This window comes from Leuciscus leuciscus (assembly GCF_965113295.1).
Source record: "Leuciscus leuciscus genome assembly, chromosome: 21".
NCBI classification, from domain to species: Eukaryota; Metazoa; Chordata; class Actinopteri; order Cypriniformes; family Leuciscidae; genus Leuciscus; species Leuciscus leuciscus.
In genome coordinates, this window is record NC_138745.1 from 8,717,286 (window position 1) to 8,734,087 (window position 16,802).

The window sequence follows — 16,802 nt, forward strand, 5'->3', positions numbered from 1 at the left end:
ACGGTGTAATTTATATTTCAAAGTTGCAAAGTAGGTCAACACAACTTAAAAAAACATATAAATACAATTATTCCCAGGCAGCTCTGCGGATCGCTTTAATGTAACATATCCAGCTCTGACCTCTAGTACACAGTGTGAATAAACAAGTAGCTTAACGCTCAACTCGAATAAAGAATGCAAGCAATCTGTTACTATTTAAATGCAGACAGCAGAGGCTTTATTATTCATAATCTTTCCCCTTGACTTTCTACACTGTTGTCAGTCAAAAACATTACATTTCCGCATAGAAATATGCACATGCCACATCCAGCCTGAATCTCGAAGTATTCATGATACGCATATCACTAAATAATATCGCTGTTCAAAAACCTAGTCAGCTGCCTAAAACACACAATTATCCTGACTTCTAAAATAGCCAATCCCAGAATGCATTGTGCATTCAATGAAAAATAACAAAAGAAAATGTAAGGTAGCAGATAGAGTCAAGAGAAATATCACTTAGTATCAATGAATACTGCAAATATTAATTAAAAATAGCTCAGGATGATGCATGATGTATTATATATTATCTCTGCTTGAGTGTTGCCTCATTAGCTTAGCGACATGCTAACACCAATCTCCATTGGAATAAACTTCAAGCGCTATTTGTGGGGTTTCATTTCAATTATCTTGGTGCCAGCAAGGCACCTTATTACGTTATGGAATAAATCTGTTGACTGACTGAAAGCCTATTATTTGAGTTTTATATAGAAGGATCATTTGCTGTTATCCATGATCAAATAGGGACATATTTGACCTACGTCAAGATGCACACGAGTGTAGGAGTCTCTGCGTGAGCCGGAGAGCAGAAGAGACATACTCTGCCATGTTCTTACTCACACTACAGATGCTCGTCATTAGGCTATAAACCTTTTTTTACCCTCATATATTGTGACACATACTTTTTGTGGAGCGTGATTCATACTTCTATGAAAGCAGTGAATCAGGCATCAATTTAGTGTTTGAGACAAATTAAACATTCTATCCGACAAATAATGTGTTGAAGTGTTAATAAATAGCTTTGTGTCATCTCAAGCTGAATTAAAGGAATAGTTCTCCCCAAAAACCTCTTATTCTTCTGTTAAATCTGTCATTAACAAACACTGATCAATGCACAATCGCACAAACACAGAGTACATGAAATATAAAAACAAGTTAATTGGTTTTCGCACATCAAGCAAGCACTTTTAAGCTTCCGCATACCATATTTGATGTGCTCTATGTATGTGTTGATCAATGCTTATAAATGAATAATAGCCTAAATTGTCCAAAGACTCACAATCTCTTTATAAGACTTTAAACTGCTTGATTCATATGCAGTTATCTCTTTATGAAATTTTTAATGTGTGCAAGTTCTTGATGTACTGAAGTCTCTCAGGTTTCATAAAAAAAATCTTCATTTATGTTTCAAAGATGAACGAACATCTTTTGGTTTGGAATGAGGATGAGGAAATGATGACAGAATTGCAATTTTTTGAAAATTTGCTAACCCTTTAATACACTTTAAGAGATGTTGGGAGATAATTATGCCTTCAGAAAGGTAACAAGAGTTGATTTTAACAAGGTTGACAGCTCTACACAAAAAAAATATGGTAACAGGGTTACTATATACTGTGCAAAATCTAAACATATATAGAGAGACATAACAAAGACAAAAATCGCATAAAGAAAGAAAATACCAGTGGTAAGAAAAACTAAAGTTGTTTTTAGATACTAATATTTGGAATTTAGGGGTATAAACGATACAAAGTTATCCCTTTAAGGGGAATTGCCCCAGTGACAAGCTCTTTTTTTCCCCAAAAAAATTCCCAGCAGAATTTGTACTTTTGCTGATGTATCAAAGTGCCAGAGAGCAGCTCTCGGCTGTAAGTTTACTGTCATTCAGCTGACTTAAAAACAACTCACCCCGTAACACGACAGTCCATCAGAAGTAGCTATTGGGAGGAGGCAAAAATCAATATGGCCTGATATGAGGACAGAAAAACACCGCTCTCACTCTGACGAATGCCGTGGCTTTGTGTTCGCGGCGATTGAATCTTGATTGATTAGTCCGCCAGCAGCAAAGTCTCTCATTAATTTCTGCTGTGCCTTATTCATAAATGTGGCACAGCTCTGCTTCATTAAACTGACACAAATTTATTTAGTTTTCATTCTCGCTCACTCTCTAAGAGGGCCCCTGCTTAGCATTAGCATTCATGTGATGAAAATTAAATGACAGGGAATGGATTGTCGACAAGCATTTCAAGTTTTTTATTTGATGTTCGATTGATTTGAAGAGGGTGTAAAAAGTCAGAATGGAATGCTAGCGTACTTTATACTGCACAGTATACACTATATATGCAATCTATTATTATTTAAAAGTTGATATTGGAAAAGTAGCCATTATTATATATACGACATAACATTTTTATATGTAGCCTACTATATAGCAAATCTCAAATGCTTAATTATATCATTGCAAAATATAAACGTTATTGCCCAGCTCTAATCTGCTAAATGAGACTATATAAGGCATGAAGATATTAAGATATTACAAACATTAACATCAGGATTTTCTGTAAAGCTGCTTTGAAACTGTGTATTGTGAAAAGCATAAATAAAATTGACTTGACTTGAACTGCCTATTATGCAGGAATGTTACATAGACGCCACATGACCTCATTATTTTTGCCTGTGAGTGGCATCCAATTATCATCTACCAAATTAAACAATATTTTGCCCTTTTTAATTAAATTTAGTGTAAAATTTTGGGCTGTCTGATCAAATAATGAGTCAAATGGGATGTATAATTACTTCCAGTCCAACGACCACACTGGAAATGCATTGTGGGATACATCAGTGCTGAATACTGCACATTTTTGCATATAGTAGAACACCCGGGTGTTCCGTGTATGGGGAAATTCTCATACCATGCGCACTGTACTCTGCTGATGCACTATACTAAGAATAGTATAGTAGTATGTTATTCCGAATACGGCCTATACGAACATTTCCTTCTGCTCTCCTGTGGAACTAATCGTCATCCTTGTTATCCTTCTTACAGTAAACCTTTGGACTATGTTTCAAGCGGCTCAGAAACTGGGAGGATACGAGGTGGTGAGTGTTTACACAATTTGTTTGAAATCCAGTGCCTTTGGCAGCACGCTTTTTCCTTTGGCTCTGAAAGATTCCCAAAAAAAAAAAAAAAAACGAGTTTAGTTTTTTTCCAGCCTGCCATGTAATGTGTGTTTACTAAACTCTGGCCTGGATGCGGAACTCTCTCACATCCAAATTTGGCCAGAGCGCTCGCAGTTGTTATAAAATCTACAAGTGGAAAACACGTGTAACCCTTTTGCGGTGGAGGAAATTGGTTGGGGCCTGTTCACTACCCATGTTGAGGCTCTTAAGGGACCATTATTGTGCAACAAGCGAACTGCACAATAAAGGGAATTCGCTTGGCAGCTTATCTGACATCTGCTCTGCTTAAATATGGTGAAAACATTAAAGTCCCTTCTTTGTGACCAGCTATTCAATATTTTCAGCAGCTCTGTACTCATTCATCAACTCTGAAGTTTATTTAGATTAAAATCAAACAGGAAGTCACTTCTCGCTCCTTTGCTCTTTTTATCCGATGTATTGATACGGCTTCCCGTTTTTTTTAGTTTTTTTTAAGCGAACCGTCATTTTTTTGTCCTTTGGCTGCCTGGATTCTCTTTGCCACAGAATGCTTGGCTTTAAATGCAACTGACATCTGTAATAAAAATCATTGTGCAGGAGGAGTCATGATGTCATTGGAAACATTTATTTTGCACAAAAAGATCTTCTCCTGGGGTTGAACTGTACTTTAATATAGTTTTAATACCGCAACTGTACTCAGACCTAAAACCTGCCTCGTACACAACGGCGATGTGAAAACAAACAGCAGTCAAGGGCTATTATGACTGAGGGAGTTTAGAGAAGGCAGTAGAGGCCATAGGGGCGATTCTGTTCACATGCTGTCAAAACTGCAAGCGCTTCATTAAACGCCGTAGGAGACAGCAGATGCCCTACTCAGCGAGTCAAGTTACCCAAGGAAAGTACAGCTCATGGTCAACGATATTTTAATTGAAGTGTTTCTGCAATCGAATGGATTGTAGTGATTAGGTCTCCGTGGACATTGGGTCACACTGTATTCTGGAACACTCTGAGAATATTGTTCTTATTTGTGTTGTAACTAGTCTGTGGTGAATATATTGGCCCGGGCGACTAAATCACACATGCATTAATTCCCCAGCACTTGATGCATGTGGTTTTCCACGGAATGCATTTTATTGAGAGAGTCAGCCATTAGCTGAGGGAAACGGCCATTAAAAATCTTTTAACCCTCGTACACTGAATGCACTAAAGGTCTCTCATGAATATTAATCGCTGTGTATGTGAATTATGTTAATCTGGTGCGCGTTTTCTTTTTTTCTCTTTAGTTAAGAGTACGCATACATCAATTTCATTTCAAAAACTCAATATCTAATGACCTTGCATGGGACATCATGCGCTCAGTGTCATTTATTATATAAAGCTTACGGGATCTGTTTAATATGCATCAAGTGGCCTTCTTATTTTCATCACTCAACAAGAAAGAAAGCCCAGCATACATGTTGAATGCATGAATAGTGGAATGCTAATGTCTGTGTTTATTTCATTTCTGCTCCATGTACATCCATTACATGAACGTCTTTGTCTCTCATAATGGACTCCCCCTTCCCATTGCAGATCACAGCGCGACGCCAGTGGAAAAATGTATATGATGAACTGGGCGGCAACCCGGGAAGCACTAGCGCCGCCACGTGCACACGAAGACACTACGAGAGGTATGTCCGATTTTGGGCGGAATCTGCGGAATTGGGTGGAATTGATTTAAATATGGTAATATGTGTTAAACAATGCTGAGAGTATTACAGTTCTATTGGTAGCTGAAAGAATGATTATACAAAACAATAAAATTAGGGAGGCAAGGAGGCATGTGTGGCAATTCTGCAGAAATCTGCTGACTTTTCTGTGAAATTCTGTGTGGGTCTGCTCTTTAGTATGCTTATTCATGATAGGATGTGCCCATTAAAAAACATGCACTGACACCGTTGATTTTATTATTTACACCCCATATTATTTGCAGCCCTGCATGAAAGCTGTGCCTGCAGAATTAGCTCAGCAGATTTGGAACACCCAAATTATCATTTTTTATAAGATTAATCACTTTGTCCTACTTAACTTTTTTTTAAATCTCTGGTTCCCTTGACTTAAGGATCCAGAACAATGAGACAATGAGTAACAAATGATTCGTTTAAGGCATTGATTTGGTACAATATATTACCACAAATCCAGCATAATATAATTACCCAGCAGTATATTACACCAAACTAATGATGTTCTGAAATAATTTTTTTAAAGAAACACTGAAACCAAAAATAAAGTTTTAGCTGAAAGTTTTTGTTGTATGTATAAACATTTAAATTGCACATAATGCAGTTTATATATATATATTTTCATATGAAAAGTAACAAATCTTATTGCGATTATTGGATGGTGCTACAAATAATGTTCAGTATTATTTGTATCAGTATTATTAAAACAGCACAGACTCTCGGTTCATCAAAATGAGGATTGATTAAAAACAAGAAATCAGCCCAGCCCTATGGTGACATGTTTTCCTGATGTAGCTTATCTACGCTGTGTGCACTAAATAGAGACTGAATGCGCCTTTGGAAAAGTTCTAATTAAACATCACAAATTTTACAAAATAAATAATTTTTAACACTGTCCAACAGCGACACTCGCAAGTAAAGTTACAGCGGGAGTCTGCGTCATTCTTGCCTCCCCTGAGCCCATTGACTTTTAACAGACGCGTGCACTGGGTTTGATGGGGAGTAATTAAGAAAGAATGGGGAAAAGTCACATGAGCGGAAGCAATGCCTCCATCGTACTATGATTGGATATGATCGTTTATGATTGGTTCGTGCGATAAATATCACCTCTTGTTTTCGTGTGCGTTCGCGAATTGGTCTGAATGAAGAAAATGATGGTGTTAATGGGAAGACTAATTAAAAAGTAAACAACTCACCCACTTAGATATCACTGCTTTGTGTCACGTCAGAACCAAACTTGAAATGGCCTGAAAAGATGATGACTGTAGGTTTTTTTTTGTGAGCATTCAGCTTGGGGAAATTAAAGGTACATATTCGTGTCTCTGACCAGTGTTTATATAATAAAATATATGAAATATATTGTTTAAATTGTTACTGCCTTTAGTTTTTGGATGTCATGTTAAATGTTAAAATGCATAAAAACACTAACTTGAGATTTATACTTAGTATTAAATAGAACATTAATTACATAGTGTAAATATACAAAATATAATTGTATCTGGTCCCTCTTTTTTATGTTTATTTAATCAGGAAAAAGTGACAACATAAATATTTGATTATATAAAAATATGTTTTAAAAAACTGTGATGACTTTGCCTCCTCATTTTAAAACATCACTGCACTCCAATATATATATATATATATATATATATACACTTTCTATATACAATGAAATTAGTATGATTATTACTATAAATAAATAAAATTAAACAGATAAAGGTGATATAAGACAGTGGTCATGCTTGTGTTTGTGAACTACTGTTTGAAATGCTGCATGTAGGGCAGGTTTTGGCATGGGTTTGTGCTTATTCTTAAAGGTTCGGAGGCAGGAGGAGACACTGTTATTGTATTTGCTCTGAAAGCTATCCAGTTTGACCTTTAAGGTTTGTGTGACATGTCTCTTTCTTCCGTCTGGCTCATCGAGGGCTTTAGTGGGGCCCGGGCAGGTGGAGTTGGCAGGGATTGTGTTCCTGGCAGCGTTCAACCTTCAAACTTAGTGCTGAGTCAATAGCCACCAATAATGTATCTGTTCAATGAATAATAGGCTGCCAAAATTCGATGTTATAACCTTGATCAAACAGTCAGGGATGTGCTGATGTGTCTGCTTGTGCAGCTGCTACCAAGAGTAATTAATTGAATTAATTTGCCCAGCAAATGAAGCCATTCTGTACGTGGTTTGCGAGTGAAAGGCCGATCAAGCCGCAGTGACGCACGGCATTATCTGCGGCCGCTTCACCGGCTCGTCTTCGGTTTTGGGACGAGCTACCTATTGTTCGGCTACAAGCTCTGCTCATTGGAGCCCAGCTCAAGTGGCTTTTCATAGGAGTCCTTTTGCAGGGCCGATGCCAAGTGCAGCCCTGCCACAGATGGGAATAAAGATGTCGGAGATTACGTTTTTTTTTTGTTTTTTTATGAGTGACCTCACTCCTGCAAAACAAGCCGAACATACCTTGATCTTGTGTGTGTGTGTGTGTGTTTTTCTTTTCCTCCCTCCCTACTCAGGGTAAATGATAAGTTCTTAAAAGATTTCTGTTAAGCACTTCCCCTCCTTTTGAAGGGCAGCCGACTGAACTGACTTTGTGTGGAATTACTCATCTTAGAAAGAAGGCACTCTAAAGAAAGCTTGCAAAGTCATGAATGAGGCATGAAGATGGATTTCGATCATGTGGTGCATGGCTGTAACTCAAATGAAAATCAATATTTAAAGGAATAGCTCACCCAAAAATCATGTCATTCCAAGCCTGTATGACTTTTTTTCTTTCGATGGTACACAGAAGGAGAAATGTTGAAGAATGTACTGGCTTTTCCATGTAATGAAAGTGAATGGAAACGAGATGTTATGCTCCAGAAAATTAGAATTACAAAATCATATGACAGCTTTGCGGGCTAAAAAAGATTCCATTGACGTTAACAAGTTATCAAAGAATTACAACATCATTTCTGCCTATTCCTCAGAAGACTTGAAATATAGAACATGTGTTTTATGGTTGACTTTTATGATGCGTTTTTGGCAATTTTGTCATTCACTTTTATTGTATGAAGAAGAGCAGCCAGGATATTCTTCAAAAATGTACCTTTTGTGTTCTTCAGAAGAAATAAAGTTGTACGAGTTTGAAACGGCTTAAGGGTGAGTGTTCTCCAACTGTTGCTAATGATATTTACTGTATTATCTGATTAGTTTTTGGATACTATATTTGTTGTGGGGGAAGAGAATCAAATGTAGATTACAAATTAGGTCATAAAATATGACATCAATAACCTTGAGAGAGACTGCAGCATTCCACCCCCCCCTCCTCTCTGCCTTTTAATTATATAGGTCAGTGGCACTGATCAATCTGGCCCATGCTTATTTATTTAATCCTCCTCTTCCCAGAGAGAGAGAGATCTTTGTTCCAAAAATGTTCTGATTATGAATGCCTCTGCAGATAACAGCATTCCATAAACCTTGTCATGCAACTTTAGTCCCTCTATCGCTGAGGTTCATTTTGTTGTCGTGTGAATTTCTACTGTCCCTTTTAAAAAAAAAGCTCTACAGATATTTCTCGATGCACTCGGCTCTGCAGAACTAACCAATTCAGGATTCATGCAGATTTGCATAATGTTTGAAAAATATTTGCAGTACCATGTACAAATATTATCTTACAATATAAAAAACGACTGATAGGTGCATTCATTGCCTCGAAATGGAATGCTAACCTACTAGTTACTGAATACCTTTCAGGAAATGCTGTATACTGCATACAATGTGAATGCATTATGCAACAAAGAATGTTTGGTAACACTTTACAATAAGATGCATTAGTTAACTACCTTAGTTAACCTGAACTACGAATGAACAATACTTCTTCAGCATTTATTAATCGTAGTTAATATTAATTTCAACATTTACTAATATGTTATTAAAATCAAATGTTGTATTTGTTAACATTAGTTAATGCACTGTGAACTAATATGAACAAACAACGAACAGCTGTATTTTTATTAACTAACATTAACAAAGATTATTAAATACTGTAACAAATGTATTGCTCATTGTTAGCTCATGTTAGTAAATACATGAATGTATAATTAACCTTATTGTAAAGTTTTAAACAGCATATCATGTTGCATATATTTAACATAACTAATGTCATCTAATGGTTATATTGGAAATTAAATTATCTATTATTATTATTATAATGGAAATTACATTTTGTGTAACATTTGTTACATTTTACAGCATTGCAAATTTGGTCAAATTCCATGCATAGAGAAAATGTGCACATTTTGTAATCTCCATATGGTAGAAATACTAAGTAGTATCTGTATGTTAGTATGCTATTCCTAACATAGCCATTGCATTGTGGGATTTATAGTACAATGCAAGAACCTCGCAGTTCTTGATTATTGATTTCTGTATCCCCCCTAGAATTAATGTTTGCTCTAAATTCAACCAAGTCACGCTTCACAGACCTCATCCTTGAACCTCTACCCAGTATGACAGATTTTAATGCAAGCCCTTTAAGTGAAGTTTAATGATCTGGCTTTGAAGGAAGGCTTTTTCCCAGGGAGTATTGCATCAGCTGTTTTTGTCCCCTGAGAGATCGGCGCTTCATTTGAGACTGCAGCTGTAGTAAACAATAGCAGTATGCATTTATTATCCCTCAAATCATTAGCAAATGCACTGCATTATCCAACGATATCTCTGCTTCGAGTTCTCTTGAATGTCAGACGATAATGATTTGGGTTCTTAGAAATGCCAATCATTGATCCACATCTATTTATGATTAGCCGTTTATCTGTATTTACACCATTTGCCCGTATTTACCAAGTGGAAAGGAGTGTTGGTGTGACATTGTGGTTGTGAAAGCTGACAAAACCTAATTAAATCTCTGATTGATCTAATTAGTTTATCATCGCAATTTGCATGTCGATTTACAGGCTCATTTGCCCTGCTAAGATTCCATCGTGTTCTTTCTTTAACAAGACATGTGACAGTTTCAATCAGCACCAGTCCGTTGTCAACAAAAATGTTTCTCAATGAAGATAATACTCTTAGGTACTTTATTACAAAAATTGCATTTTAAAATATTATTCGATGATTCAATACAGGAGGGCTGTCTGACTTTTATAGTACATAATAATGTGGCTGTGATTCAAAATTGGCTGTCTTGGCAAGGTATATTATACACTATAAAAAGTGATCAGTTGACTTAACTTAAAAAAAGTGAGGAAACCCGTTTCCTTTACATTATTAAGTAAATAAGCTTCATGCTTAATGGAGTTCACATAACTTCATTTTTTCAATTACGCATGAAGTTTATTTCTTAATATTTTTAAGGCAACTGGTGTCTTCACTTTTTTAAGTTAAGACAACTTAAAATACTTAATAACAATAAGGCAATAATAATGGTTCAAATAAAGTTTCAAAAGCAAGTAATCATTTGGTTTTATTAAGAAACACTGTTAAAATACATAATGTAATATGCATAATATAAACATAATCAAATAAACAATGTCTAAAATAAAGTACAAATGTCTGCAGAGGACACCAATGGCCTTGTGATTGTTGTTGTTACACTTTACAGCAGATCAAAATATTGGCCAAACAGCATATAATTCAAATGTCCAATTAATCTTTAATATTTGGCCACATCTTTACAATAGAAATGTTACAGCCACTTTAATTTCTTGAAAAAGAACATGTGGACCAGTGGTGTAGTTCTAACAAAACTAGTATAGTATAATTTACTGTGAATGGAGCCGCTCTGAGACGCTGGAAGAAACGTGTAAACGGCCGCGCTTCACTCTGAAACCTGCAGCGCATATATTCATTTAACTGAATCTAAGCATATATAGCACTATTATGATTTTTAAATCATAATAATAATAATAATAATAAATGGTTTTAATATATCGAGCAGCTTCAGAAAACAGACTAATAATGCAGTTCATAGATTCTCGTCCGCGGTATTTTGCCAGTTAATCAACACGGGTAAATTGCAATCGTTATATATTAAAAGTTAAATAAAAAGTTAAATATTAATAGAAATGAAGTTATTAATATGAATATAAATGCATTTTAATCTAACATTTTAAATGAAGTGTGTTCGATAGCTTATCGGTTTTGCTGTTGTATTAGAATTGGTCAAATGTATATAAAGAAAAAATGAAAAGGTGCTTTCCCATCACAACACAGCAGAAATAGAAACCATACTGTTATCAAACTTGTTGCTTGTCATGGCCGTGGCTGGCTAGGACACACACAAAAAGATGGCTTTTATTGCTTGTCACTTTATTGTCAGCTGAAATTTCTCTTAAAGACATTGACAACAAAGTGTTTGCAAAGTTTGGAAAGTCTGCACTGTGTCACTGACCCATATCAGACATGTCTTAAGGTTTGTCCTGTACTTCTGCACGCTCCGTTTCCCAGAGTATTTATAATGTGGAGTTTAAAAGCTTTTTCTAATGCTTTGTTTTGGAACAACCACCATGTTGATGTAGTTTCTTTCTCCATGTATGGCTTATTTATGCTTTATCACTTCACATTGTACTGAGAGAATAAGTGCTGTGTTTATCTTGGGCTAAAGATTGAGCGGCGTTCAAGCTCAGGCCTCTAATTTAATGTCTTTAAATCACTACCCAGGAATGTGGCTTTCATTTCAGCCGCATCACAGAACCAATTCCAACAATCAAATGTTTTGCAGGGAGGATGTCTCTGTACAAACCACATACACTACAAAAACACGGGCTCTCATTGCGCATTATTTAGAACGTTTAATAATTAAAGCTGGCTTTTGAAAGTTAATGGGTTTTAGCCTGAAGGGAGTGAGTGAGGTAATTTAAGGTCTAAAGGCCAGGAATGACAAAAGGCCTGCTTTGGCGTTCCTTCTCGCTGTTTAACTGTGTGAATCTGGATTAGTTCAAGGGTCGACTTCTCAACAAAACCTTTCAGGCGTCCTGCGTAGCTTGGGGAACAATGTCTTTTTCTCTCACACACACACAGCTTACATTCTCTCTCCCAGTCTGCTTCTATGATTAATTCACAGTTTTACCCTCTGGAGAAAAGCAGAAAAAGTTCATATTATTCCCCCTTCAATCCCAGCTCGTACAGATGTGATAATGAACGTGCTGGTTTTAGGTTGGTTTTCTCGGCCATAACCTCTATTATGTCCAGTAACAGGCCTCCGGTTGTTTGTTTAACGTCCGTTTGTCATTGGAAACCTGCTGAACTGCCATCTAGCTGTGTGTGTCGTCTACTGCGGCTGTGGTCAGAATTTACGGTTGGTGGCATTTCGACAAGCACTCATTAGGGCCACTTTTGTGGAAGTAAACTTAAGGCTCCATCAGACGGCTTGTTTAATAAGCAGTAATGTCGGATCCCGGGCACGTCTCCCCAACACCAAAGCGGTGGAATGAGATGAATGAGAAAATGAAATTGTTGATGTCAACAACCATTTGTCTTAGTTATTTCGGTATGTGGCCTGAAGGGTGCCGAGCGAGATGAGAGCGTCTCTCTGTGAGCGAGAGCACTCAAAGACAAACGGGCTAAAAATAGACTTGAAACAGTTGAGGTTGTGATTCTTTGTAATGTTTTACTTCCTGTTTTGTGGGCCTGTCACAGCTGGGTATTACGCCATCTTGTGACCAAGAAGCGGAAGTGCATCATGAACAGTGCTGAGCCTATAGAAAAATTGATCTGAAGAAAATAATGCCACCACAATGGAGGGAAAAAAAATCAGTCAAGGTCACATTTTGTCCCAAAATCAAAAAGAAACAAATAGCACTCTTAAGATATTTTGCAGTTTGCACAAATTGATCTATTTTGGTGCTTTAATTAGTAATGTTAACAGGTAATATTTTAATTTAAAATAAAGTCAATATATTTATGAGCATTTTTATTAGTATTTTTTTTAATCTGTATAAATGAAAGGCAGCACAACAAATGCTACTATGACACAAATAATACGTAATAAAAAAATAAATGAATCAATCAAATAATTAATGCTCAATAAATAAAATCTCTTTTTCCATTACTAATAATGAAAATTGTGGGGAGAAATGTGCTGAAACTGTAATGAAAATGTTCCAAAAGGTCCTAAAATAGGTTTTCTTTAACTGTGTGCACGGCATGGAACAATAAAAATATGACATTCTGAACATTCTTGACATGTTTCATGAGATTCCCCCAAATACTGCCGCTGTCATATTTATTTTTGTGCTGAGAGACTTTATGCACTGAAATTAACTGGAATCAAATCACATTAATAATGATTTAATACTTGTTTAAAACTTGAAGCCACCCACGTCTATCAAGCGTCAGTTTACATAATATGATACAATGGTATTTTTGTACTCGCACTGTATTTCTGATGCATTGGTACTTGTATATTTTTTCATTGCTATGGCAACACTGAATGTCCAAATGTTATTCTTCAAATGCAATTCTATTGGATTATGTAATGCTTATGTAAATCAACAGATCTATTTGTGCATGAGCTCTTTCAGTGGGCAGAGGAAACCGGAGTATTGATTGCGGGATGTTGTTCTAATAGCGGCATCCGCGCTCACAGGAGTGCCATGTTAAATATTAGTCATCTGCTCTGTGAGTTAGAAAGAAAAGGGAAAAATATCTCCCAGCCCGAATGACTCACTCTTCACAGAACATCTTTATATATACCAGCGATACATTTGGCAGAAATTAAATTACACTTTTGGTTCCATTATAGTAACTCAATAATAGCGCACTTGTATCTCAAAGTCTCAAACTGTTCTTAGATTGGCCATTTTCCAAAGTCTGCTATCAAAAGTTAGAGATTTCAATATGAACTTTCCTTATTTGAAAAATTCTGTTATTTGTAGAGTTCGACTGATAGTGGATTTTAACGATAACTAGGTTGGACCACGCTGACCGATAACCGATTAATCAACCGATCATTTTTAAAATAGATACTGAATGAAAGCAAACATAACACATTAAATTGTGCTGAATTTATAAAAAAATTAATTAAAAACAGTATTGAACCATGAAAATGTACGTTACTTTTTAAATACTAATTTATTAATTTTACCTTGATCATTTATGTTAGTTCATAGTGCATTAACTAATGTTAAGAGAAACAACTTTAAAATGTAAAAAAAAGTATTAGTGAATGATGAAATTAACAATGAACAATACTTTTATTAATGTCTCTTATTAAAAAGTGTTACAATTTCATATAAATTAAAACAGTCGTGCTTACAGATGGCCATCTTTAAATATCTACACAAAAGCCATAGCATTTAAATTGACACATATGTATATTTTATATATCCTCTCACACTTTATTTGATCCTATTTTAGAACACTTGATTATCTTATCAAAAAAATTAAGTATGTATTACAGCTGGAAATATGCAACTTTGCTGCATAACGAATGCATAAAAGCGACCAGCTGGATATAAATTAATGCAAATAGATGGTAACAATCGTGACATTAAACATTTCGGTCGGGCTTGCGTGTATTTTTGTCACATTGTGACTTGAGGTACTACTAATGTTAGCATTCTCTCAGCCTCGACAGCAAACATACTGCTGTTCTCCACTTATACAGCAGTGTCCCTCGCGTGTCAAAACAAACTCCACGAGGCGTCTGTGACAGTTTTTAGTTCGCCTCTAGAGGCCGCTCTTGTACTGTATAATGACAGCTCACCTCTCTCAGCCTGCTCCAGCAAGGGACTCGACCTGGAAAATCTGTGCCGATTATTCAGCAAAACCGATCAATCGGTCGACCTCTAGTTATTTTAACCCAAGCTCATTGGAAAAATGTGCCTGTCGGGACATATTTCGTTGACTCTTTCTCATTTTGCTGTGAAATGCCAAGTGAGTGAGTGGCGATAAACAGATGAACGTGAATCTGGTAATGTTTTATTGCATTGGTGGTTGTACAAATCGCAGCAAATCGTAAATTAAATGTCCAATGAGTGCCGCTAAAAGGTTACTGCTCTTTCGCGAGCAAGTTTACTACTTTAGAAAAGCCATTCATATGGTGCTGGTTATGTGATAATGTCAAACTTGGTTAGTTTGCAACTGCACTATGGTAAAAGTGTTTTGAAGTCATACAGTTGCATAGTATTTGTGCAAAAATACGAGCTTATTAATCAATAATCTGCCCCGTAATCATAATTTGTGTGAAAATGAATAGAAGTTGTAGGTGTTTTAAAGCCACTAGTGGTCATTTTAGCTGGAAACTGCAGTGAATTGAATGTATAGGTATACGTTTTTGCTAAAATAAAGGTAGAGGCACCTTTTTCCAATGAGCCTGTGTTGAGTAAAATATTGAAATAATTACAGTGAAATAAAAAATTTAAAAAAATTTAATGATTTGAGTTTATTCTTTTCATAGCTCTATACTCTTGCTGTATGTCGACAGTTGACTCATATGTGTCTATTTTTATTTCTCCTAAGGACTTCTAGAAACATAGTTACTCCTTAAATGTCTCAAGAAGTTTCAATTCAACGTCTAAGTAGTTTCAATTCACACCACAGCTACAGCCGTTATATTCTGAGCAATTCAGCTGGTTGTTGTAATGAGGTCTGTCGAACAAATTTAGAAAGGTGTCTTTTCAATACCATCCATCTGTGCAATTGCATTCAGCTGCGCACAGCCTCAATACTAGTCAGTGTCTAATATTGACCAAGTTTTCTGTCCTCATCCGCAAGCCTCCAGGGTTTTCGGTTCCGCCCTGGTCATGTGGTTGCGGTTAAGGTTTCAGCAAATGAAGTTGTAAGGCTGGCAAGCGCTGGTCCTTTACGGTTCCCCTATTACATGCAGAAATGCCAGTTCTCCATGCAGGAAAGCCCCACTGACCTCAGCACAGCTTCTTCCTCCATAATCCCACCAGCCACCGCTGCTCAGGAAATTGCAAAACACAAAACTGTAGATTACCATCTTCTAATGTGTCTCCTACAGCACCCTGCTAGAAAATAACACACCACTCGTCGTTTACATCAACTTCCAGTAACAGTTACGTAAGCCGGGCCTCCGTTACCACCATCACATCTGCATTTACTCTTTGCCCCACTTGATTTTTATAAGCACCACTTTCCAGTGGCCCACGTCTCTTATGTGGAACACATCCCCGGGCAAGGGTGGCAGGAAAAACAGCACCTCGGCGGAGCATAAATGCTGGTCTTTGTATAATTGTTGCGTTCTTTAAGTATGATTAATTTTAATGGTCCGGCGTTCTCTGAGTTTCTTATTATGGAAATTAGTGTTATATAAAGATGGGGGGGAGGGGGGGGATGCTGCAACACAATCATATTACCCACTCAGCAGTCTTCCCAACAGAGAGACAAAAGCACACAGGCATATACCGACGCAGTTTCCAGCAGGCTGCTATCTCTCTGATGATGCCCTCATCTGCCCACATTATAAAGCAAGCTTATTCTCCTCACGATTCGTAAAGCAATTATGCATCTGAATTAATGACAGCACAGCAAAGTCACATTGTGACTGAATTTTTTTGTGGACAAATTCAGGTGTTCATATTAATTGCAGCACTATAAAGGGCTATAAAAAAAAGTGTTTGTCCCTAGAAATGATGTTTTTGCTGCCTTTGTGGTCTATAAGATTCTTTTGAACAGGCTCAAGGTGACACATAACCCAGGTCTAGTTTTCTAAACTAAATGATTCATTTGTTCAGGCAATTTTTTTTTTTTGTACAACTTGGTTGTGCTATCTGGGGTAAGCACTTTGCTCAAGGACACAAAAGTTATCTAACAGCTCTTTATCGCCATCATGGCAGAGGATCTGCAACAAACAAACAGCATGTTGCATTGTTTGTTTACATGCACTTTAAAAGTTAGATTTCGGACCACTTTAGAACATACATATACTGATGGACTTTCCTTTTCATTCCTATTCT

General features: G+C 36.5%; 1 protein-coding gene across 1 annotated transcript in view; it reads left to right on the forward strand.

Annotated features, from left to right (window-relative positions):
- arid5b (AT-rich interaction domain 5B) overlaps positions 1 to 16,802 on the forward strand; it is a 111,564-nt gene that overhangs the window by 80,736 nt on the left and 14,026 nt on the right. Inside the window, exons 7-8 of the mRNA XM_082151483.1 lie at positions 3,083 to 3,135; positions 4,768 to 4,865. Coding sequence (XP_082007609.1) covers positions 3,083 to 3,135; positions 4,768 to 4,865 — 151 coding nt within the window. The remainder of the gene's footprint in view (positions 1 to 3,082; positions 3,136 to 4,767; positions 4,866 to 16,802) is intronic.